We start from the raw sequence: 26522 nt of genomic DNA on the forward strand, positions 1-26522 counted from the left end.
AACGTATCCACTCAACTGCAGTACTTTGATGAACAGTCGGACCTGCAACCTGCAATTGACAAAACACACACAGACACACACAAGGGCGTGCGCACACACACACACTTGACAAGAGAGGAGTCATTAAAATGAGATTAAGCCGTATAGTGAGTGTCTCAGTGTGTGCACCACAGTGAAGATCAGATAATCTGATGCAAAGGTGAGAGCAGAGGTGCGCCCCCCTCCTGCTCTACCATTCTTCCCCTTGTCACACCACACCTGCCTGCCTTCATATGGGGGTGGGTGGCAGGAGGGAGGGGGCGGGGGGCACATATAAAATCGTCATAATGGGCAACATGTCAATAAAGCATTAAGTGGAGGAGGCGCTCTACTGAATCAAGTGTTAGTAGTAAACGGCATTTCACTGAAATTTCACCTAAGTGCAATGCAAAGCTATTAAAGATGCAACCATTCACCATTTTGACATCAATACTTCAAACCTGCAGCATGCGAAACAGAACAAAATAAATAAATTGGTGTTTAGGAGTAGCCATTACCATTATTAAGCAAACACAGCCAATGGCCTGGGGTGCTGAGAATACCAGGGGCACCCAAACCACTCATAAAAACTGTTTAATAAAGTTGTCTTCCACTTAAAGCAATTTTTGAATCAACAAAAAAATCTTAATCCATCATAATTGTCTCGAGTGCCGCTCCCTGCCTTCTCATGCAATGGACTATTCCATTTTACTGCACGTGGCGGCCTGGATTCAGGAAAAGGCTAGCAAAAATTATAAGAGCAATGTTGTCATTCGATCCGAAGAACTGTTACAACACGAAAAAAGCAAATTTGAGAATACTGTGTTTTAGAGAGAAAAGTTGAAATTTAATTGAAATTATAGCTCTACAAAGAGAATAAAGTTTTAAGAATAAAGTCGGAATATGAGAATAAACTAATTTGATATGAACACCGTAACCAGAAAAATGCGAGCAGTTGTAAAAAGAGAAAAACAGCAGTAATTAAAGGACAAAGTAGAAACCTTAGTAAAATACGAGAACAAAGTCATAATAGCACAATAATATAGTTTATTTTAAATTAACAACTGTAATATCAAGACATTTTAAAATGAAAATAGTATAAACGTACATAATTTAACAATAAAAAAAAATAACTATCAGAAAAAAAAAAGAATATCCTTGCTTAAATCGGAAAAAGTAATATAACAATAAAGTGGTAATATTGCAAGAATACAGTTTTGATTTGACATGAATACCCGAAATAGCAGGGATTTTTATTATTTTTTAGTATAATCATAGTAAGTAGTAATGTTTTGTAAATAAATATTTCCCTAATACATTTTTAATATTAGCTGAATTGTAATGGCAGCTCTCCAACACTAGCTGCGGGTGTCATGATGGTGTGTTTGTATGTGTGGGACTTTTTACATTTGCTTGATTAAACAACTTTTTTTTTTCCTGAGAAAAACAAAACAAAACGCTAACATTCAACATTCCCAAATTTGTCTTTTAAAAAAAAAAAAAAAAAACGTAATCTGGCAACGCTACCACCTCTCGTAATGTTACCTTTTTTTTAAAAAAACAAAAAAACAAAATAACTTCATACCATTCAGACCTGACTTTTTTGTCCTCTGAAAAAATACAATAATGTAAAATTGCATAATTTAATGAGAATAAAGCTGTAACACTACAAGAATATTGTTACCATTTAACACAAAGTTGTGATGATCAGATTTTTAAAAATGAGAGTCATTGTATGAGTAGTCGAAATCTTGAAATAATATTGTCAATTTCTCTCTTTTTAGCACTAATAGTCCTATTAGCCACGAGATGATGTCGCAGATAAGCAAACAATGAATTAATTATATCAACAACAATAGAGGCTGCACTCATTGAAGCTCTGGGAATGAGCCTGGAACAAGAACGTTATTAGCCAGACACAATGAACCACCGGGTCATTAGTGTCCACAGGGAAAAGAGGAAGAGGATCAAAATCAAGGCTCGGATTTGGAAACAGCTGCAGTGCATCAATGCAAAGGCGACAACGGGGCCCAGTGCGGCAGGAGCCCCCCTGCCGGGCGCAAACGTGCGCTGGTAGAGCGGGAGGGGGCAGACGGGAGGAACATGTCGCTTATTATTAGAGCCCCGAGGACAAGGCGGTGCCAAGGCACTCTTGGAAGCGCCGTTTAAGATGATTCTTCCGCTCGTTCTGGGCCTCAACATGCCTGATAATGCACCAATTTTTGCAAGCGTGTGTATCCTGGAAAGAATGTTTCTATTCCCAACAAAACCCATTCACCGGAAAAGTCGACACCACTTTCACTGATCGACATGAAATTGGGAGGACACGTTTATCGTAACAGGCACATGAAAAATTCTGAAGGAGCCACGGCAGAAATTGAACAAGAAGTCACCCATTTTGGTGCCTTGAAAATGAGAAGGAACGAAAAATCAGACCAACACCAGTTCCACCCATCAACATGAAATTTGGTGGACATCATTTTTTGTTATTGTTTGTTTGTTGTCATTTTCAACATTTGTGCATTTTTTGAATGAAAAATCCTTTCCTGTTCACATCACTGGCCTGTTTTAATTGAAATGTGAGCGGCTCCAATGATATGCTTGGGAAATCCTTGTTTCATTTCAGCTTGCTGGTGATGGGTGTATGGGGACTGGATGTAAATTGGGGCCAGGGAAATAATTGCATCTGACACTGCCGGCATGATCCGGCTCGGTGTTGGTTGAGAAATGTCCCGGTGCCCGCAAACCCCAGGGACGACAGGAGCTTTTTTACCTTAACCATCTAACTCAGGCATCAAGTTTTGATGATTTTGAAGATTGGCCATGAAAAAGGAGGTGCGAGGGCCCGTTCAACCGTGAATAGTGAAAATTGACGACCATTATGGAATATTCTCAAGCGGGGATAAACCAGCAATAAGCGCTTTCGGAGTTGCCCACCCCCCAAAAAAAGAAAAATGGGTAAAAAAAACAACAAAAAAACAACAAATGGATCAAAAAAAAATAATAAATAAAAATAAAAACCTTGGTACCATATGCGGTGTACTGTACACAGTTCGTATGAATAATTTGTGCACAGACGTAACGTGTTGATGAACAAGTTAGGAGCGAGAACTAAAATGGAGGTCAACCACAAGAGAGGCTTGCGGAAAATTTATTCTGACTTTTGAGAACTGTCAACAGGCTATATAGAAAATAGATTTTCTGCTAATAAAACATACACAGTTGGCCTATCATGGTTGTATTTACACAATAGAACTCTCAGGCATCAAAAACAAATACAACCAACAAAAAACAGCTTGTATAACAGTACACAATGAAGGTAGTCTGGATGTTTTTTTTTTTAATACATGGTTAACTGTACACCAAAAGTAAACCCACCATAGACATTTTTTTCAAATTATATCCCTTTTCATTAAGAAATGACGTTAATACAAGAATCAGATCTCCATGACGACGCAACATCGTCAATGTTTTTATATTAGATCACACAACAAAGAAATAAAAAAATAATTAAAAAGTTATTAGCATCGGACAAAAGCGGGAGGTACCGAAGGAGAGCGTATCTTTCGATCATAACACTTCTTAAAACATAACAAAAACCAATCAATCATCGCAAAGGTAGAAGGAAACAGAGGCTTAGCAGTCTTGAACACACGCACAAAACGTACAACCCCCCCCCCCCCCCCAAAAAAAAACAAAAAAACAAAAAGGCAACATATTTCTTCTTCATAACAAGATGCAACATCCAATTTCAATCACATTCACAATCTTGGAGCAGTATAAGAAAATAAGAACCGAGAAAAAAAAAAAAAAAAGAGGGACACTTTTCCTACAATACTGGTGGTAGGAAAGATCATTTCTATATGAAACATTTTTTTTTTTTAAATTAACAGTCAGATACATGAGCATATATATACAGTATATATATACACACTTTTACAAGGTAGCAAAGGCAAACATCCCTCTAAGTCTTATATAATCAGATCATGTAATAAATTATCCTCAAGCGAGAGAAAAAAAACATCATAAAACTACAAGTTAAAAGTCAGACAAAATATTAGAGAAGCCATCTTTGTATTTCAAACGTGAAATAAGATATTGCACCTTTTTTCCCCCCGTGTGTGTGAGTACAATAAAATGACAATGCATGAAAGAACAGCATACGACACACAATTAAATTAGAACTATTGCTTTTTTCTTCGCTTTAAACCATGTAACAAAAAACACATTCTGCTGTAACAAAACATCACAGTTTCATTTCACTGAATTAGACACTATGAGAAAAAAAAAAAAAAAAAAAAAAAAGGGTATTCAAGACTGCTAAGCGGAATCAACATGGTGCCGCAAGAAACGGAACAAACAGATCATATATACGTATTGCCTCTGAAATGTTACACACACGCTTTTCATTTTGGCGAAAAACAAAAAACGGATCCCAGATAACACGCCCTATTCAAAATAACAGTGTACATAAGCATTTAGTAACAAATAAAGGTTCTGCTGATTTCAAATATATTTTTTCATAATGTCATTCTACAGCTAGTGTTTCCCACTAAGAAAAATCTTCAAGGCGCTGCGAGTCTAAAAAAAAATTATAGAGAAAAAAAAAAAAAGAAAAAAGAGGGCAGTCTTCATCCTCTGCGATGAGACTTTCTCTAGTGATCCTGAGGGACAACACACACAATGGAGTAGTACACACACAGCAACATGTGGAAACTGATACTGATGAAAATAGCAATCGCTCCCACTTCATACACAATATGCAGCTCAAGTGCTGCTCGTTTATGCAGTTTTTAAAGAGGAAAAAACAATTAAAATATACGTCTCTCTATCTCTCTCTGTCCACACACACACACACACACACGCACACAAATGTGAGTGTGAATGGTTGTTTGTTTATATGTGCCCTGCGATTGGCCGGCAACCACTTCAGGATGTACCCTGCCGCTCCCCCGAAGATAGCTGTGATAGGCTCCAGCACGCCTGCGTATATTTATGTATGTGTATATTATATATATATATATATATATATATATATACACACACACACAGATATATATACATGTACGTACGCACGCACGCACGCACGCACACACACACACACACACACACTTTCCTTACTGCTTATCCTCATGAGGGTCGTGGGCGTACTGGAGCCTATCCCAACTTACTCGGAACGAGAGGGGGGGGTACACCTTGAACTGGTTGCTAGCCAATCGCAGGACACATATAGACAAACAACCATTCACACTAACACCTTACAAAAAAATAGCACTTGCACAAATAAACTGGTTAAATATTGTACATACTGTAGTAGTTATGTGTTGATATGTGCCTTTAAGGGGAGTGGCCTAGAGCGTGATGTCAGAAGCTAGAGTCAGGTTGGCTGTTTTGGCTGCGTGTGAGCGTAAGGACGAGAGTTGTGGTCAGCAGCAGCTTCTTGTGATTGATCTTATTGGACCGATTGCCCAAGCAATAAGGGGCTGAAAGTGCATCGGTGACTGGCTCCCCATGGCCACATGTGAGGGCATCATAGTACCTAAATTGCTCCATTTCTTTGACTTCACACGAGCAGCTTAAAGGCATGTCAAATTTGGGCTCAGTTAAAAAAAAACGCCCCAAAAAAATAGATGAATAATCTATTTACATCTATGCAAGAAAATAATAATCATACATTGTAGCATTTGTGGGTTCAATGTATTTAGAATGACATGGTGGGCCAGATCACCTGCTTTAGAAGGCTATATCTGGCCCATGAGCCGTTAGCCCACCCCTCTAAACCAAATATTTCAGCTCCACTGTCTTCAATGTTACTGTCAAAACGTGGGCGTGATCTAAAAAGCCATGTTTTTTTTGACACAGCTTTTATATTGAATTCCACTACATAGTGCAGTAAGTACACCATGTTTCATCCAGATTGGCTGCATACTGTAGAGTAGCTGTCAAGTATTCTGGCAGCTGAATTGTGTGAACTGTCGCGCAAGGGTGTTTCATGCACATGCCAAGGGGGATTGTGGCAGCGGGGGATTTCGGAGAGATTCATGACTTTTTTTTTTTTTTTTTCCCCCTATTGAACTGTTGTCAACGAGAGAATACATTGTGCATCTCACCTGAAGGCCCGGAGCTTGAGACTGCTGGGCGCCCTGGTTGAAGTAGGCCATGGGCTGCCTGTAGAAGTCCACCCAGGCGTTGAAGTCTGGATTTGAAGCCTGCTGAGAGCCAGGAGTCGAAGTGTGCCCTAACAAACGAATAAATAAATAAATGCAAATACAGTTGAGGACATGTAAAGACGAGATGCTGGCATGCATGTAATCTACACTCACTAACTCACCCCAGGCTTTGTTGTATTCTGGAGCGGTGCTCTGGGCTTGTTGTCCTTGCTGACCTGCAACAGACAACAACCACCTTTAAATACCTCAATTTCAGCATTTCCCTCCCCTTACGATTAAAGTCACCAGAGGCCAGAATATTGGTTCTCTGGGAAAGATTATCCTGTGGTGTCAGGTGTGTTAAATGTGATTTTTTTCCCCCTCCCTGATCTGCTTGGAAAACGGTACGGACCGACAATCGTAAATTTTTCTAATTTGTATTATGGCTGCAACGAGTACTTGAGGAGCACTATTATAGTTTGCTATAGTTAGTTATTAGTTATAGTTTGCAGACCCAACAAAGAGGATGATGACAATGATGCCAGACAAGTCAAAAAAGAGAGAAAAAAAATAAATAAATGAAAACTATCAGTGAATTTGTGGCCAGTTTATTGTAATGGTGAGAACGACAGTATGTGCGCGATTATAATGTGAATTCATATTAGTTAAGGGACACTTTTGCTCAGTGTAGGCCAATAGTTAAGCACAGTGAGAAATATGGCAAGTGTACTAGCATCTGATCAATTAGTGGCTACACTGAGTAAACCCAAACGTAAGATATTTGTGTTTCCTCTCGAGGTGTCATTTTAGTTTAGTCTAAGATCATAAACACACAGCCATGAACGTACAGTATTATTATGTCACATGCTAAAAAAAAGCTAGCTGCTCAAGTGAGGTAGCAGAAAAAAGGCTTTTTATTCCTTTTTTAATTAATGCCTTGTTTTTTTATACTTACAAGAAATGGATAGCTAAAACTCAAATATATTTGTTTGTTTATTTGTTTGAAATTGCCTCACTGAAAATGTTTATTGACCATAAGTCTACAGTTTGCTGCTCAATGTGCATTTAAGGAATAAAACTGATTAAAAAAAATAAATAAAATGAATTGGCCGTTCATTATTTTGTGAAATGGCTCATTTTATCATGTATTCATAATTGCTCTTTAACCAAGTAAAAATATAGTTTATCTCATTCCTCGACGGTCGGGCCGACAATCGTAAATGTTGAACTTGCTTAATATTTACGGTGACAAATAAGTCTCTCAAGTCATTCACTACAATAGACAAGGAGAACATTTAACCTGGCTTTTTCTATTTCTTCTCCTATAACTATTCTTTGTATTTTCAGGCAGTCTGGATGCTCAGTGTAAACAACACTTGCAGGATCTTTAAAAATCCACGTTTCGACTTTAGAGTGCGTTTAACACTGTCTGTACAGTTAACGTTTTTACCATCATTTGAACTCTGGAATTAATAAGTCCAAGTACAATTGATCTCAATAGGAGAAAGTTTTGAGTCAACCAAATTGAACTTTCGCCACCATCACGGAACGCGTTTGACCTTCGATTATGTAGTCGGCAGAGTGTGTGTTAGAAAAAGGGCAGTTAGCATGCTTGCCTAGCTTTTTGTAATACTGCTCCCAGTCCATCTGGCCTGTCTGGGATCCATTGTGACCTGAAAACAGACAGATAACACCGATCTTCCACACCTCACGGAAAAACATGACTCACGCAGTGTTATCTGTAATTATTTTCCCAACATGGCTGACATCCAGGCCAAGTCGACAAAAAATTATAAAGCTACACGGTCTCGCTTACCGGCCTCCTTAATTTGATCACAAATTCAAATGAGGTTTGCATGTGACATTTAAAAAGACTCCTCCGAGTGAAATGAGTGAATTATTTTGTGATAAGCAATCCTGTTCTTGGACGGATGAGGAAATTAATAAGGCTACAAATTTCAGCAGCTGTGAGAGTCATTTTAGTTCATTAGCTGAACAGCTGTGTTAACATTCTTTTCTCAAGAAGGAACATAAACAGAGCTCGGACTGACTGTTTAAATCCCCATTCGCATCAACAGTAATGAATGACTAGCGAGTCACAACTGAATCCAATTTGATTATTTGAAAATGATCCATAGCCTGCACATTTTAGCAACCGCTTTTGCCAAAATGCTTCTTTTTAGTTTAAAATTGCTTACTTCAATCAGGAGAAATTTCCTGTTTTACCAACTATGATTCCATTGCTTTTACTGATGTTTTGGGTTTTTGACTATCATTTCACTCTCTCTATTGAGGAACTTTATATAGGTATAGTATCAAAGCCAGAATTTTGTTATAATGACAACACTAATCATCACTGGTCTAACTCACTGTGGTCCTGTTGGCCTGGAGGCTGCCAAATCTGGAAGGTTGCCCCCCATCCTCCGGTCATGAACGTTTGAGCGCCGCTGTGAGAAGATGAAGTGGGTTTAGTGCACGTTTAGTACGTTTTTGAAATATTTAAAACACAAAAAAAAAAAAAAAAAAAAAACCAAAAAAAAAGAATAAAAAAAATTTGACTTTACTGCTGAGGAGGGGTGGCTGCTCCTTGGTTGTAAGGATTCATGCCAAAGCTGCTGTTTCCTCCCATCCCGGGAGCCTGCAGCGGACAGAGTGAGAGACCACACTTGTGTTGAAAAAGGAAGCCAACAGACAAGGTCAAAGGGCACTGGTGCACTCCATTAAGTCCATTTGATGGATTCTTGGTGTGTAACCTCTGGTGTCATCCCTGTGACCACGCAACAGCACCCCACACCCTCACAGCGGTGACATGCGCGCTCATGAATAAATGCGGGGGGACAATAGCCAGACCACCTACCCCAATTCTCTCGTCGATCAACTGGCGAGCCTTGTCCAGCTGCTGCGGTGTGCCTCGGATGGAGAAGATGCGCACGTTGGGGTCAGTGTTGGGCGGTGGGTTTCGCTGCAGCTCCACGTGGGCTCGAGACTGCTCTTTGATGTTCTTGATGGTCTCGCCGCCTGCGAACGCAACGGACACCTTAACGTCTCTCGACTGCCCATTTACAGTGTATGTAGGGCACTTCTGCCTTAATCAAAGTCACCAATTTATAAAATTTCTTCTGGAAGATTTCAATGACAAAAAATTTTTTGCTTCAGATTCTGACATTCGCATTAGAAAGATAATTCATTGTTATTTTTCATCATGATTAATGACATACGTTTTTCTGGCAACAGTAGGTGCTTCAACTTTGCAGATGAACTAAACCCACAGGGAAAGGTGTGTGATCTGTAAAACTGCTCAAAGCTAAATGTCCTTCCTGGTGTTCATTGTGTTTGTAACATTCCGACTGCTGCTTGGCAAAAGAGACTGAAATGCCAGCTCTTTGTAAGCCTCTAACTGCGTGTCATTTGAATACTTTTTCCAGTGATGGTCATCTAACCAGTGAGAGCAAAACTGTGACTCACACCAACGCTACTTCAACTATGTAAGGGCAAGAACCATGGCTCTTAGTACTAATGACCTTGAAATTGCGGACCCTACAAACTCATTCAAGCAAGCAGTATGGGAGCATTTCGGCTACCCGGTTGAGAACAGAGACAGAAATCGCGTAATCGACAAGACCCCAAAAAACCCCACTCACTGTAGATCTAAATTACAGTGAAAGCATACATATGTATATATCCTACCGTTGTCAATGGGGGGAATAATGCTACTGTAGTTTTTCAATGGGGGGGCAAGAGTCAGTCCAACTAAATGCTATGCATCATATATTTGTACTGTGTATCACTGGTTTACTTCTGTGCTGACATTGACAGTTATTCATGTGTAATTTGGGCACCTGCACGTGGGTTGTTTCACGTGTTCTATGAATGTAGACAGCCATACGGAATGTAGGCATTAAATAGGAATTGGCATTCAGACCGCCGCGTAAATCCAGCTTTTGTAGAATGCCACGTGAGAAGAGACGTCTTTGGCATCATGTCGAGTCACATGACGGAACGATGCGCGCTGCAACGCTACCTTATGACGACTGCCAGCCGTCTCACCACTTTACTACCATTTTCTGGTAACATCCGTGCAAATCGGGAAACAAAAGAGGGACATCTCTTGCACCCCTTACCCCCTCCTAGGCATCAGATGCCAGTGTCCCGACGTGTGGGGAGAGCAATTAAACCAGCAGGGAGAAATGAAACATAGTTGGCAGGAGAATTGGGCCAAAATTGAAGCGTATCCTCCTCCTGGGATATCGTTTGTCTCTTTTAGCCTTTTCTTTCTTGACTTGGTGTTGTCCTCTGTGATGAGCGCAGGGAGTGAATGAAGTGGGGGGGCCAAACAACTGCCACCACCCCTCTTCGCGCGCCCCTCCGCATTTGAACCAAGTGCAAGGAAAAGGGCCGAGGGTGCTTTCCGGGGGGGCTGGGAGGGGGACACCGGGGCCGTCCTGACATCAATTACACATTTGTTCACTTGTGGCTGACACTCTGATGACCCGGGCTGACCCCCGCGTGAAACGCTCATCAAAAAGCTCTCCTCCACCCGGAGCCTTTTTCCACACCGCCAACAGACTGCGCATGGCCCATTAAGGCATTGTCAAGCAAATTAAACTTCTGCCTTAATGAAGCCATTATGAGCTCTCGCAGTCAGACGGCAGAGAGCGATGAAGAGGCCGACTATTCATTTCATGGACTGGCCTTGAGTCAGCGCAGATAATACAGGTCTTATTAATGAGACTGGTTTAGTGCACTGCAAGAAAGGGAGGCACACAAAAGTGCAACTGGTGACGGTATTCAGAGGGTCTGGTTAGCGGCTGGTGCTGAAGGGGGAGACCCTTGTCACGCCCATTTGGTGAGGTGCTACTAAATTGTTCTTAAAAAATCTGTAAAGGGACTAGAGATTTGTTTTGAAATACATTCTACACATTTGAAGATAGTTCTTAGTCTTTGAATGTGTTATCAGAAATTATGTAATGCTCCATTGTGGAGATCTGGCGTTAAAACTTTTATCACAATTTCACTTTTATTTATTTATTTTTTATTTTTTTGCCATGGCTGTCATGCCAGCCAGCGTGTGGACCGGGGCTTCGTGTTGTCCTAGGTGCTTTAGAGGGCCTCGTTGTCAGCTGTAAATGCACGGATATGGAGAGAAAGGCGAAAGAGTGGGGAGGTAGGAGGAAGGCAGTGCTGTTAACCACTCTTCTCATTAATGTGTTAAATTTATAAGAGATAACTTTGCACACAAAAGAAAATTAAAAAGTTCATTACCAAAATTGAAATCAGTCATGTTTAATATTTTAGCTTTGATTCAATAAAAATGATTTAGTGTATCCTGAAAGTTTTTATTTTATGTAAACCATGTTTGAATGTTGAAACTTAGTTTAATTTAGAAACACAGTAGTGAGTTTCAGTGGTCATACACACACACACACGCGCGCGCACACACACACACACACACACACACACACACACACCCACAAGCTTCACACAAGGTACAAACTTTTACTGTTGTTATTTAACGTTTTTAAGGTATCTTTCTGGTGTATCTGAGAAAAATATGTGTTTAAGCAGCAGCTCCTCCTTTCCCCAGTAGTCTACAGTCTACCTGGCCTGCACTTTCCAGACAATAGTGCGATGGATTTGAGGGCTACTATTACATCCGGTCCTGGACAGAGACACATTTAAAAAGATAAATGACTAAACTAATCACAACATTACCACAATGTAAAGCTTTAAGTTAAAGCGAAAAGTCAGTCTATTTCCCTTTAGTCACAACAGTAAACAATAACAGTAAAAAAACAAACAAACAAACAAACAAAAGAACAATATTTTGCAAGCATGGTTCCCGGTTTAAAATGTTTTATATACACAAACATTTATTTAAAAAAAAAAAAAAAAAAAAAAAAAACAGTTTTCACATTTTCTGGTGAGCTACTATTTTGTAATTAAAATTGTCATTTGTTTAATTCCCTTTCAAGGCACCCAAGGACGCTTAACAACAACTCAAGCGGGGTGAAAAAAGTGTATTTATATTGTTGTGAAGCCTATTCCAACTCACTATATTTTTATTAGCGGTTACATGAATGACTGGTTGGACAATGGAGTCTTGTGCCATTTGGTCAAATTATTACTTTCGCATTCATGTTACTAATATGTTATGCTTCCCTGTGATTGTGAGTGATAACCAGCAATTTTCAGAGACTTTTTCAAGCTTGCATGTCCACTTGTTGTCTTTGTTGATCACACTTTTAGGGGGAATAAAACAGAAGGGAACATTTAGTTAGGATATTTTGGGTGGAAAATGGCAATGAATTTAAGCCTGTTTTAATGTGGGAGCAGGTTGGTGGGTGGCTTGATCCATCAAGCGCCGTTGAGCTACTGTGTGCGAGTGGGTGTTGGGGGTCAAAAGCAGGGGGCAGCGGGCTACATATGGCATCGTAAAGATATTAATCACCGCGCCCTTTAAGAGTCGGCTGACAGCGGCCAGACCCACCGCCATCACGACCATATTGACCCACTTCATATGCTAATGCAAAGGGGAGGGGGGGGGGCGCAACGCCCAGGTTTATTTGTTTCCCTTGGCCTGCTACATGCACAAAAGCCACTTGACATTTCTATTGCCATGTTTTTATTTAAAGGTAAAGAGCCCCCCCCACCCCCCAACCATCACAGCACACACACACACACAGTAAGAGAAATGCACGCGCGCACACACACACACACACACACGCACACACGCCTCCTTCCAATGCAATGGTCAATGACTTTTAAATAGCTGGCAATAGAGTGGGCATGAATAGCCAATAAGCTAATTCGTCCTATTCATTCCTTCGCTGCACTCTATCGAGCTGAAAGAGGCTCATTAGATGCCAGGCGGCCTTTCACATGATTGAGGGCTGTTATTATGCACCTTTAACAATTAATGTCACATTACACGCATTATCCCCGTCATTAAGCCCTTAGTGATGCCAATGAATGCCACTTGTGCTGTATACATGAGGCCTGCGGGGTGGGTGGAATAGGGGGTGGTCACTCGCCCCTCGTCGGTTACACTCAAGGGCAGAGCGGCACTCACTAATTCAAAGGATGGTGGGTGGGGGCGAGGCAATCTGTTGAGTTGGATGTACAGTACTTGACAACTTGAGTTGGATGTACAGAACTGTGCTCATAGTAAGAACACTTGTAACGCTCACACGACAGTCAAAATGTGAGCTTTAAATGTCTTTTTACCTTTGCCGATCACCAGGCCACATTTGTCAGCGGGTACGGCGTATGTCACTTCCTGTAGCCCTCCGAGACCGCCGCCCATGTTACAATCACTTCGGCTGCGGCGTCCCATCACGCCGCCGTAGCCATCTCGCTCCTGTAGAAGAAAGAGCAAAGACTAGTCAAAAACTGAAAAACAAGTCAGAAGGTGCTCCGTTTACCACGAAGTTCCTTTCATAAGGGGGTCATACTTACAGTGAATCTGTATGGAAAAACACTTTGACCAAAAATTTAAATAGCAAATGAAAAACAGTAAGTGCAGCGCAAAGTGAGCGTTGACTTCTTGTGCCACGTCACTTTGTATTTTTATGCAGCTGCACAAACTAATTCATTACGCGTCATGCGTAACATCAAAATGCAGTTAAGCCGAGACGGTCGTGAACTGAGGACCCTCAGTATTTGCTTTTATGTGCCTACTTATTTCCCCCTTTCAAATGTCATATTTTGTATGTCTAATATTAGTTATTTTTTTTGTTTTATTGCATTTGTGTATTTTTCCACCAATATAGTATTTTCAATTTTTATTTTTTACACCTTGGCTACGAGGGCCCCTAAGTTTTTCTCTCTCTGATATTTTTGTCATATTTTGAAGTTTTCCCCCTAATATTTATATATATATATAATTATTTTTGCCATAGTGTTTGCATATTCTTTCATCTAATATTGTAATATTTTTTGTCTAGATTTCTTTTTCAGAATATACAGTGGTACCATGACTTACAAGTTCAATTTGTTCTTCGACCGAGCTTGTAACTCAGTTAACTCATTTAAAAAAAAAAAAAAAAGTCTCTCCAATGAAATTATTTGAAATGCCATTAATCCATTCTAGCTCCACGCTAGGGTCCGACATTAAGCCTTTCTGAGTGGTGGACTGACATGAGCCAAGTTCTGGTGGCCCTGTTAGAACAGTTTTTTATTCTTCGGTATGATTATTTCATATTTAGCACCTTTATATTGCATTATTTAAGCCCCTTTAAGAAATTACTACAATTGCTATCATGGCTATGACTGTGTACTAACCTCACTAAAATCAAGGCATTGCAATTGCACAATAACGCTTCAAATAATACAGAAATTACAAAGCTATTAAAATATTTACTTTGCACTGATATTCCAACAAGGTAATAACAGTGCTTGCTTTGAAGGGGCGTGGCCTAGTGAGTGACATCAGGAACCTCCCCATTCGGCGTGTGAGTGTCTGGACGTTTTGGCTTACCGTAGCTCCTTGCGGTGTTTAATTTTTTTAAAATGTTGAATTGATGTGTTTCACCATTTATCCCATACAAATAATGGCTGAAAGTGGCTCTACTTTATATTTCACTTTACTCAAGCGGCTGTGTGTCTAAAGCCCGCTCGCTCCACGTCATAAGCTTAGGCACAAGGTAGCACTATCGAATCGTAAAACACCCAAATTAAAAATATAAGTACAGTGTTAACCGAGCACGCCTTTTTGTGCAGTGTGACAACGTATTCTTAAATTTGCTGCGCAAACTGGTTCATTGGGTGGTGAGCGTAACCTTGAAGCATCGTATTTCTGTAATGTCCTGAACGGAGTAACCCCTGTATTAGCCCATAAAATGGCCTTCCCGGACTGAATGAAGCAATAAGACGTGGTTAGTACTTTTTCCAACAAGGTGGTGCACATACCTGGGCAGTTTGAACCAGCTCATTGATGAGGTGCACGGCGTGGTGGCAGTGGTCAGGCTGGCCCATCACCTGGGCAACACGGTCTGGGCTGACTCCATCATCTAGGAGGTCAAGGGACACACAAGGTCAGAGAGCATGGCTATTCAGTGAGGTGCCACAAAAGGAGCAGATTCCTGCTAAATGAGTAAAGTACCACAGTTAATTGGGTTCAAATTGTCCTATATGGTCTGACCTTGTTTGAACTGGATCCTGACCCCAGCGTCATTTTGAATCTTCTTGATCATCTCTCCGTTCCTGCCAATGATGATGCCGACTGCAAATCTGGGCACCACCACCTGATGAAATAGGAAAAAATAAATAAAAAATGCAGCTGAAGTCATCTGTTGTAGGTCTGCATGAGTCTCTTCTTTCATGTGCTAGACAGGTGTATCCCAATAAATTAGAAAGTGGTAGAAAAGTAAATTTATTTCAGTAGTTCATTCAAAAGTGGAACTCATACAGATTAAGTAAATGCATTGTAAAAAACTTTGCAGAAGGCCAATTGCTACCCATTTTCTACACTAATCATGTGGACTGTATTTATTCTAATTTCTTGAGCTGCTGAATTGTGGATTTTGTTGCCTGTAAAATATAATCATCAAAATTATAAAAACTTAAGTTATGAAACATTTCACTTTGTGTATCATGTATCTATTTATACAAGTTTCACTTTTTGAATTAAACTGCTTACCTTGACTTCCACAATATTCTATTTTATTGAACTACACCTGCAAGTACCCTTACAAAACCAAATGCAGTCGCACACAATTTGACTTGTGTTAACATGCACATAAACATCTTACATCCAGACTGCTTCCGCCCATTTTGGATCCAAAGTCGGCCCTGCCCACCCTAAAATCTCCTTGGTCCTTATCCCTGATTAGCTTGACCACAAGTTCACGTGCTTGCTGAAAGGGGGAGAGAGAAAAGAGGGAAAGAAAACCCCCCGAAAAAAGTCAAACAATTTAGCCCAAAAAAAAAATATATAAATACAGGGGGTCCACAGTTAAAGACTGAGTTCTGTTGTTATGGCGACATAACCCGAAGTCGGAACGTGCTGTAGTCTATCACTAACAAAGTAGTTAAGTAAAAACGAAACATGAAAAAGGCTTCTAGGCTACAAATATAAATCAAATGGGGGGAAAAAAAATTAAGTACAGCAGTAATTGAGCATGCCTTCCTTGTGTCCCATGACAGTTTATTCTCATCTATAATGGAGGTACAGTATTCTCCTCTCTTGCTAGTCCAGGGTAAGTGTGACTGTCTTTACTTCAGCGTGTTGGCCAAACACTGCTTGAGGCCAGACTTGGAGGAGGGACAGCAATAAACTCTGAGGCAGATGTGAGTTTTCCTCCTTTACTTCAAGTGTTAGAATACCTCTCTCTGTGCATGTTTATGTACAGTATGGCTAAGTGTATGGTTTTCTAAGTGAGAAACGATTACAGATAAGAGCACCCAAAAATAGGATAAATAAATGAGCACACTCAGAAAACATCTATAAAAAACACTGTTAAGCTACTAATGAATGCTGCGTAAAACACTCTTAGTAACACACTATGGCGGAGCAAGTAAGGGCGAAATAAAGTTGAGTTGAGTACACACGCCATCTTCCACCAACTAAGTCCCCTGCTCTGATCCTCCAGCCACTGTGACATCACTCCACATGCACAAATAACATGAACCAGACCACTCAAACAAAACAAAACAATAATAACGTATAAATGGACACAAAAATTAATGAATGCTTAAGGCACCTATATTATAAAGATTAACATAATTTCTCAAACAAATTACTTTGGGGCATTTTCTATGTACACCGTTGCATGAACTAGTTCTTTAGGCAGTGGTTGTAACCTTGAAATGTCATAAATACAGTAAATATGTCTGTGGAAAAACACTTGGGCCATGAACATAAAACAAGTAAGGCAGTATCTGAACATATGTTCAACGTATCATGCCACGGGCCAATCATAACCTTTAAATGTCAAACTATGTCAGGACCGTCGTGAACCGATGACCCCCTGTATTCAAATTGAAAAGATGTAATATTGGAGAAGAAGCTGGCCAAACCTGCACTTTGTGGGGGTCTCCAGTTATTCTCAGAGGCTTGTCTGCACCAGTGGGCATGGGGTCATCCTGGATCATGATCATCTGCACTCCTGTTCTCTCCTACGTGGGGGGAAAACAAATTCAGACATAACATGAAGACCAAAGCTACTTCATTCTAACTTGGGTTGAGAAGCGTCCGCACCTGCAGCTGCTTGATGGTCTCTCCCCCCTTGCCGATCACCAGGCCCACTTTGTTGGCAGGGATTAGCATCTGCTGAATGGCGCCATTGCCGTCTAGCTCGCAGTGAAAGCCCGGACCGTAGCGACACTGCTCCACGATCTCACTCAGCAGCCTCTTGGCCTGCCTGTGTGGTGGCAGTGGTGTATTAATCACCCCATTTATTTTTTTTGCTTAGTCACATGTTCCATTGTCCCAAGAGAAAAAAAAAAGTGGTGTTAAGGAGGCACAGTGACCGATTGTGAGAGGACATGAAAGGAGACGCATTTGTGCCCTCAGCAGCTCAAAACTGCTTGTGACAGTTTTTATTCAAACAATAAAAGTGGTGAGGGCTCACTCAATGTTCTCAGGACTGCCAGTCAGCGTGCAGGGTCTATCCAACATGCCTCCACTGTCTGCAGGAATACCAAAAGAAAAACGTCACCGCCACAGAGCAACATTGATTTTAAAGGGGCCGTATTATGGAAAATTTACTTTTTAATTGCTTGTATACAAACAGTTTGATCGCAGGAGTACCTGCCCACCCATCAGGTGAGAAATTACACAATGAAGTAAATCTTTTATCTGACTATTGCTGAAAGTGTGGACGGATGGATGTTGTATGTTGTATGTTGACAAAAGTTGCAATGTCACATGAAAATGTTTTAAATAATTACAAGGGGAAAATCGCACCATTTTACAGGAATAAAGTTGCGAAAAGGTTCCTCGTTAACCCCAAAAAACTAACGTTGCAAGATGTCCTAATTTTACACAATTAAAGCCATCACTTTAAAAGGAAAAAATAACTTTACAGTAAAAATTTTACCAGGTACAAAATAATTTAACATGATAAAAGTGGTTATAACATATTTATATATATAATTTAATGTTTAAAGTAGAATTTAATCCTGATTTTACACCATTAAAGTCATACTTGTTAGCTGGCTAATTTTCAAAATGTGCCTGTGAGTGAGCCTTTCTAAAATTTGGTGGATTGTGATGTCACAATTTGTGTTTGCGGATGTGAACGCTGCATGCACAGATCCACATACTAATTGCAACGTGTAATTTGGCGGCTTGGTGATGAAGCGCTGCCTCCATAAGTTAAAATACACAATACTTTTGTTACCGCCTGTAGTGAGGCTAGCTTGAGACAGGGGACTCAACAAGTAGCGCTACCTCTAGTTGTCATGGTAACAAAAACCATACACTGACATGGAAGGGTGAGCAGTGTCTAATTTGCATGAGACAAGACCGCCCCCCTCAAAACAGTGTAACTTCAGTCAAGCTCGAATATGAGGGTGAAAAATATGATCCTTGGGGTATTTTGACAAAAGCATATCACAGACATTAAGACACCTGGTAACTGTTTTAAAGTTTGAAAAAATGCATGTGTCTTGAATTACACAATTACTGTTTCAGTGTCGTATAATGAATCAAATATCTATTAGGTTTAGCTACGGGATGACCAAAAAAACAAACAAACAAAAAAAACTTATTTCTAAATATTTCTACACTGATGTGAACCAAATGTAGCTGTAATGAAACGTGAACTCACCTGAAGCTATCTGAATCTTACAGCCAGATTCCAGCTGGATTCTTGAAATCTGTTCTCCTCCTTTTCCAATGACTGGTTGGAAATGATGAAAAAAAATAATAATAATTTGTTGTTTTTTTTTTTGTTTAAATATAGACGCAATGACCCAAGAGCTGAGTACAACGTCAATACTGATTGATTACACATGAAACAAATGCAGCAACTGTAATGAACTCAAAGCCCACTTACTGAATCCCACCATCTTATCAGGCACTTTGAAGTCTTCTGTCGTGAGAGCCCTGTAAGATGATGACACGATCAATACAGTACCTGAGCGAGGAAAGTGCCAAAAAATTAGCTTTAGAACAAGGGGACACGCTGCTCACCTTTGATGTACCATTGCGCCAAGATGGTTGCTTACTGAGAGAAACCACAAGACAGAAAGTCCGTTAGCATGCAAGAAATAATGGAAAATAAAAGTGAGACCGATTATTACAGTGTGGAAACGCCATTTGTGCTGATGGAGCGAATGCTTCCGCAAAACCACTATGTTGTTGCCTGACACGCAGTGGGACGGAAATAGGGTGCAGCGGACAGAATTTCAATCAAAAATACAAGTTTGGCAGTTGGGTCAGTCATATTGAATGTTGACAGGTAGCACTGAGCAAGGGGGTCAGCGGAGGATATGCCGTTATGGATGTGAAAACCCACATTGTAGCCAGCGTGGATGATTTTTATGCTGATTTGCACTCATTCCACATCCTCTGGAAATGGATTGCACTTCACGCTTCACATAGAAACAGCTATGAATATAAATACAAGGAGGGGGTGTGCCAAATTCAGACAAGGAAGCAACTGAAATGTAGAACGTAAACGCCTTGGAAAGGCCAAGTGTCGCAGTTATTTTACTTGGGCTGGATTTACACGAGGTGTCCTGATCCAATATTTGATACCGCATAACGAGTATCGGATTATATCGGACTGCATTTAAAATCTCCGATATGCGCACTCTTATACAAGCAGTCTATTCCAGGCTCCACTCCAGCACTTCTATCTAGCAGCGACCGGATCACGTCATGCAGAGCTCATGTGCTCACAATAACAGCGCATGCTAAGCTACTAACAAAGTAGCAGCAAGGAGTAAGAGTAATGTTGGCCCTACGGCAGTATTTTTCATTTAAGTCCCAAAAAAGACATTGCAAATGAGTGCATAACTTGGCATGTGCAAGTTTTCCATGGTGGCATAGTACCGTGGAATTTTAATACGACCAACTTCATTGCGCATTTGAATACAATGTCACAACAAACATCATGAGAATTTTCACAAGACCACAGATCCGGAGAAACAAACCTCTCGCTCACTCAAGCAGGTGGAGAGGCATACTCATCACACAAAAGAAAACGACTGAACACCACATGAGCAAGAACTACATCCAGGGGCAGTGTGCCAGTGTCTTAAAGCGACTCAAATGTTAAAACACCTATTACATGTTATTAAGACACCAAATAATTGTTTTAAATTGTGGATAGAAAAATATGCAGATCCCCTTTAAAATTAGTGGCCATTCTGGATTATCATGTAATTGATTGAAGCAACACAAAAATTGAGGGAGCACTTGGGAGCCGAAAGAGGCAGATGGCTCATTTTAGAGAGCCGAGCCTGAAGGAGCCGCTCTCGAAAAAGAGTTGAAACTCCCAATATCTCCGTGAGATTAGGTGTTTTTGATCAGGTCTACGGAAGCCTTTGCCGATGTTGTACCCAATCAAGTGGGTCGACAGGATCTTGAGAATAGCAGCAACGAAGATGATAACAGACTCTGTGCTATAAATGTGACTTTTTTGTCTTTTTGAAAGGTTAGGATTAAGGGTTAGGCTCCTTTAAATTCAGGTTAAGGGTTAGTTCAAGAGATGGTAGTTCTAGTATACACAACGGTTATTAATTTTTTATTCACAAAACATAATTCTTACCATGTCAGTGTAATTTTATAGTTATGTTCTGAATTGACTGTTTTTTTAACTAAATGATTCTCTTGGAGTAGTCTTGGTTTTGCGATTAAATGACAAAGACCTCTTTGAAAGACCTTTCCAATAAAGTTTTATTTTTATTTTTTTCCCGAATGAGCCTCCCAATTGCTGAATACAAATGAACTTAGAATACCCTACATAAAAATGATTAGCTTTAACCAGTAACCAAACTGAGATGACTGCTTTGGTGTTTGAACTCTTCAATTCATGACTTACATGTACTGTAAAATGATGGTTAATGAACATGGTTGTCAAAGGGACCTCGAGGTTACTTGGTGCATGACAGAAGGCCAAGTCAATTGCTTTTATGATTATTCGTGTGATTGTGGGATAAAAGTAGGGCTGGTCGAATAAACGATCAGGATCGAAGGGCGAGATAACTTTCCCGTCGATCTCGATTATCAGCTGTGTGCGTATTCCCTCGATCTACCACGGCTCTTTGCTCCGGCTCAGGATCAGTGACAGAGGCGGCTGGCCGCTCCGCGAGTTTGCAACGCCGGTTGTGTGGGGGCTGTCACCCAAGCAACGTGAAACAATGTATTAACTAGCTGATGTGCAAGGTATGTCAGCGTCCTAAAAAACGGGCAACACTGTGTTTTTTCATTTGAAGTATCATCCAAGTGATTATGTGGGAAACCAAAAATAAATAAATATGCAAGTGCAGTCAGTACAGCCTGTCACTCACTGCTGCCTGCACAAGTAGCATTAGCCACTGCTAGTGGTGAGGCCATCAGACCAAAGTAACAATCAATTGTCTCATTATGCAAGTGGTTTGTAAAATGCCAAAACAAGTTAAGCTGTACTGTTATTAAAAATGATGCACATATTAAAGTAGCAATGTTAACAGGGTATGTGGCCTCATAATTGGAGAATGATAATGTTTACAATCCAAGGTGTCTTCATTATCCCCGAGGTGGCAGTTTATTTTGTATGTTGTACCTCCAAAAATACTCGGGACTTCAAACTAGTGCACTGTTGTTATATTTTCTGTATTCGTTGCACTGTTGAGTGAAAATTTTAGTTATATTTTTATAAATTTATTTTATTTGCTTAGTATGCATGTTGGGGTTCCTGTTTTAAATATTGACTTTAAGGAGTGTTGTTAACAGAAGATGTTAATAAAATGTTGAACTACTCCATCTTCTTTAGTTTTCAGTACAGATGCTTTAAAACTGGCTATTTAAAAAAGTTTTTTAAAAAACCCATTAAAAATTGTGGTAATAATCAAGATCGGACAATATGAAGAAATTAATTGGGATTTTATTTTTTTTTTGCCAGATCACCAAGCCAGAGATATAAACTAACGTATATACACAAGACGAGACTTGCCTCCATTGTCCAGCGTGCGTTTCTGGCCTCCGAAGCCATAGAGGGAGGGGTCGATGACGGGTGAGGAACTGTGAAGGTTTGGCATCTGCTCTCCTCCCATCTTGGCGGCCATCTGGAGAGAAATCACAGGAAGGCACATTGAGTGGTGACAGTCTCTTTGGCTTTATAAACAACAAAAAACAACCACCACCAAGCAATCGAGTGCCGTCTTGCAGAGGTGTTTGGTCATCATGTGAACATGACACTTTGGAGTAGATGCTAACGCGCTAATAACGACTAATAATTTCATTGGTACACACAAAATTGTACAATTTTGCTATTTTGGGGGTGAAAACACCCCCAAAGTTGCACAGAAGTTGAGGTTGAATTTATGCTACATGCATAATAACTACAGTATGTACTAACTACGAGTTTTCCTCTTGACGGAAAAATTTGTAGAATACTTTGTTCTAAAATATTCAATAGCTGCTGCCCAAGTTTAAAAAAAATAAAATAAAATAAAAAAATAAATAAAAATAAAAAGCCTTCAAATATGCGGCACTTGAAATGTACGAGGACATGCAGTCAAATCCGATATAGGAATTTAAATTGCAATTGGGCACTTGAAGCTGCAGTATGTAAATCCAGCTTTGCAGCAATATCTATTCCAAAAGCAGCAGCAGTTTGAACAACTGGTGTTAAAAGAAGAAGGTGAGCAGAGCAAATAGTTGCCTAAAAATAAGCATCCAGACAGTACAACTCCAGTGTACTGTTGACCTTGCGTCGACTGTATAGCTGCTATCACTTGGTACCTAAAGGTAGAGCATTTTATTGTGGTCACAATATACTGTGATCCCTTGATGTAAGAGATTAAATCATTTCATGACCAAGCGCATAACTTCATTTAATTGTGTATCAACTAAGAAATTTAGGCGGCCCTGTTAACCAAGTGAAAGTCAGTGTGACTACAGTGGTCATGCATTTTTCCAATACTTCAAATAATAAAAATGGATTCGAAATGCAAACACTGCGTGTTAGTAAAAAATAAATAAATTAATTAAAAAAATAATTAAAAAAAAAAAGCAAAGTCGGCAACCTTCCTTCCTGACTTGACAGAATGTCACATTCATCTGATTTTAAAAATTCTTGGTGCGTTTTACTCTGATTGAAGTGGCCATTCCAACCAGACTCAGCATTTTGACAGACATGTCATTTTTGGGAAATCTTGTCACTTTGCTACTGAAAGAGTAAAAAACAGTTTAACGCTATATCTCCATAATTGAGTACTACAAGGTTCTCAGTCTTTACCCATGATCAAGCAATTATCCTCAAACGTAAATGCATTTAGAAACAAATCTCTGAATTACTACAACAAGACTTTAGACTGTAGGCCCATGTAAACCAAGTTCAAGTGATCTTAAACTATGGCGGCCATGTCTACTGTAGACACTAGCTGACGTCTTGCCATTGCAAGGGGAAACAGGAATGTAGGGTGCTTGGCGTTATAATATTTCACTGGCATTTGCCGTGGAAAGAAACTCGTGGTCTGAGTCTTATTTGGGGCAGGTGACGTTACATGACATGGCCTAACTCTCCAAAAGATGCCACCAGACACGCTGAGCTAGCAGAGCTTAGTTAGCCACCCGTGCTAGTTCGCTCGCCCGTGTTTATTACCGCGAGCAAAGTACGGCACGAGTCCGACAAATAAGCGCCGCGTTCGGCTTAAACGGCGACGTGTTGATGGGTAGCAGGGTTTGAAGAGTCTAAAGTGACAGCGTGTGTTGTTTTCGGGGTATAACCTAAGTGGGGCAGCGGCGGCTTCGTAAGCCTCTCTGACAGCGTGTCAAGACATTCCGGCTAAAGTTGAGCCCCACTTGGAGGCTGTCAGCCGCCGGCACGGCCGGGTGGGTGAGCTCGGTGTCGTGGGGAAAGAGGGGAGCTAACATGCTAAGGCTAGCAGCCAACTTCTTGGGGTGGGGTGGGAGGGCTTGACAACAGGTTGTCGACGTAACTTGGCCAAAAGTTGCGCTAACTAAAACTTCCAGAGGCGTCAGGGTCCCGCGTGGGGAAACGAGTTGGGACGCCGATGGCCCGCTCCGTCCGACACAGCGTAGTCGGGTCTCGGCTGTACATTACAACTCTTAATCTGCTCGGCTCAGCTACGCTAACTCAGCTAGTTGCTGTTAGCTCACGAGCTAGCTGGGTGCATGAGGAATGGTTTGTGGTTGACGGAGGGGGTGGGGGGTGAGGTGAGGGTCCCACACAACCCAAACTGTTGCCATCCTCTCCCTCGCGTGCGCTTCTTTTGCAGGGCTTTCCCAACCCGACCAGTCTTGTTGTTGTTGTTTTTTTACCTGTCGCACCCGGCGTATCGTGTCTGCGAAGTCATCTTTCGTTCCGGGCTGAGCCACCGAGGCCTGTCCCTGAACCAGCTCCGCCATCATCATCACTCGCCTCGGCAGCTGAGAGGCTCACTTGAGGAGGAGGGGAGGGGAGGGGAGGGGAGGAAGGGGGGAGAAGAGCACATGTGCCAAGCCCAAGCTCCGAGCGCAGCGAAATCTCGCGGGATGATGAAAAATCACACAGCAAGACGAGAAACGCATACCTTTATTTTATTTGACCCCGACTTTATTTAACTAAGATAAAAAATATGACCAGCTATGTGCTTGGCCAGGCACGAGTATTGGGAAGATTACTTTGGAAATGTCAGGGTTAAGGTTAGCCACAAATAATAAACTCATAACAATAAACAATGTAAATATATATCATAAACTGTTCGCTGAAATATATAAATATAAAAATATATATATATATATATATAATGTGTACTGGTTATCACATCTGCCTCACAGTTCTAGGGACTGGGGTTCGAATCCCTGCCCCGACTGTGTGGAATTTGCATGTTCTCCCCGTGCCTGGGTGGGTTTTCTCCGGTTTCCTCCCACATCCCCAAAACATGCGTGGTAGGTTGATTGAGGACTCTAAATTGCCCGTAGGTGTGAATGTGAGTGCGAATGTTTGTTCTTATGTGCCCTGCGATTGGCTGGCGACCAATTCAGGGTGGGATAGGCTCCAGCAGCCCGCGACCCTTGTGAGGATAAGCGGTAAAGAAAATTGATGTATATATTGTAATCTGACCATCATTGATTGACAATCTAAGGAAAATTACCATTGAACTCGCAGAACTTATATCTCTGAAAATAATGAATACTGAACAGAAACGCTGTATAAACGCATACAAACATGCAATATAACAATACTTTCTGGCATATATTCTTAAAACAAAAACAAAAAACGAGTTATATTGACAATAGGCAATCGTGACTTCTTCTACTTTCTTTGTTACTGCAAGTGTGTATCTCATTGCGTGGGCCACACTGCCCCTCAGAGGTCAAGACGTGCACAGCAGGAACAGCGATGCCAACTATGAACACACAGACAGCTAAGCAGCTCGAGTCTCACTACATGATTCCTATCCGCCACCACATTGTCAATAAAACTAAACCCCATTTGCAAAACGTTCAAAAATGTATTGCCGCACGTGGAGAAAACAAATACTGTTCCCACCATATACTGATAGTAAATAATAACTAAATTGAACTTTTTTATTGTGCACTTTAAAAGTATAATTTGTATTTATTATTTATTGAAGTTATTTTTCCATGGTTTTCAAATTTATTGTTTTATTTAATCTATTCAAATGTAGAATATCCTTACGTTTAAGTTAAGGGTGGTTACATTGCAATTTAAATATATATGACTACAAAATAAATAAAGTACGGATGATTATTGTTGATATCGGATCGGACCAATATCGGTATTGGCCAGAACTCAAGGCTGCAATATTGGTGTCGGTTTGGAAGTAAAAAAGTTGGATCGGGACATCCCTAGTGTTAGATCAGGTTTCCTTTTAGCAACACAGTAAGCGTTTGCGAACTGAGGACACTAACTGTTGAAGCTTTGTCGGTGGAATTCTTTCCCATTCTTGCTTGATGTACAACTTCAGTTGCCCAGAACACTGATTAGCACTTTGTTTAGCTATACAATGTTCACATGTACATAAGTTACACCTCTCCAAAAAACAACCACAATAATACAGAACATCAAGTGAAATGACCAAGAATTTTTTTTTCAATATGATATGAATAAGAGTGGTTATAAATCTCTATCCATCATGAATCATGAATGTGATACTTGTCGACCATTGTCGAAAAAGTGTCAGAATAATGCTTACATGATTGCTTTTTCCCCTTTTCTGCACATGTGGAAACAT

The 26522-nt window shown here is 40.5% G+C and overlaps 1 protein-coding gene across 2 annotated transcripts; it reads right to left on the reverse strand.

Moving 5' to 3' along the window:
• Positions 1–3135: 3135 nt before the first annotated feature.
• Positions 3136–24759, reverse strand: fubp3 (far upstream element (FUSE) binding protein 3). Of its 2 annotated transcripts, XM_061800215.1 has the most exons (19): positions 24604–24759; positions 22271–22382; positions 19303–19336; positions 19166–19215; positions 18938–19009; positions 17738–17795; positions 17365–17527; positions 17184–17282; positions 15917–16021; positions 15307–15409; positions 15075–15175; positions 13392–13524; positions 9025–9185; positions 8732–8805; positions 8538–8614; positions 7784–7840; positions 6350–6403; positions 6129–6256; positions 3136–4682 (listed from the first exon to the last, which is right to left on the reverse strand). In XM_061800215.1, the coding sequence occupies exons 1-19, from the start codon at positions 24694–24696 to the stop codon at positions 4674–4676; spliced, it is 1683 nt and encodes a 560-aa protein (XP_061656199.1). In that variant the 5' UTR covers positions 24697–24759; the 3' UTR covers positions 3136–4673. The 2 variants fall into 2 exon arrangements, with proteins under 2 accessions (XP_061656199.1, XP_061656198.1); XM_061800214.1 differs by having other exon boundaries at positions 3136–6256.
• Between the last annotated feature and the right edge of the window lie 1763 nt (positions 24760–26522).

The sequence above is a fragment of the Phyllopteryx taeniolatus genome, chromosome 15 (assembly GCF_024500385.1).
Source record: "Phyllopteryx taeniolatus isolate TA_2022b chromosome 15, UOR_Ptae_1.2, whole genome shotgun sequence".
Classification (NCBI taxonomy): Eukaryota; Metazoa; Chordata; class Actinopteri; order Syngnathiformes; family Syngnathidae; genus Phyllopteryx; species Phyllopteryx taeniolatus.

Bases quoted from the DNA above. Each gene is read 5' to 3' on its own strand.
- fubp3 (XM_061800214.1), bottom strand. From the start codon at position 24,696: ATGATGATGGCGGAGCTGGTTCAGGGACAGGCCTCGGTGGCTCAGCCC. The intron at 19,216-19,302 runs GTGAGCAGCGTG...ATCATCTTACAG, and splicing joins GGCGCAATGGTACATCAAAG to GGCTCTCACGACAGAAGACT. The intron at 9,186-13,391 runs GTAAAAAGACAT...TTGCGTTCGCAG, and splicing joins TGGCCTGGTGATCGGCAAAG to GCGGCGAGACCATCAAGAAC.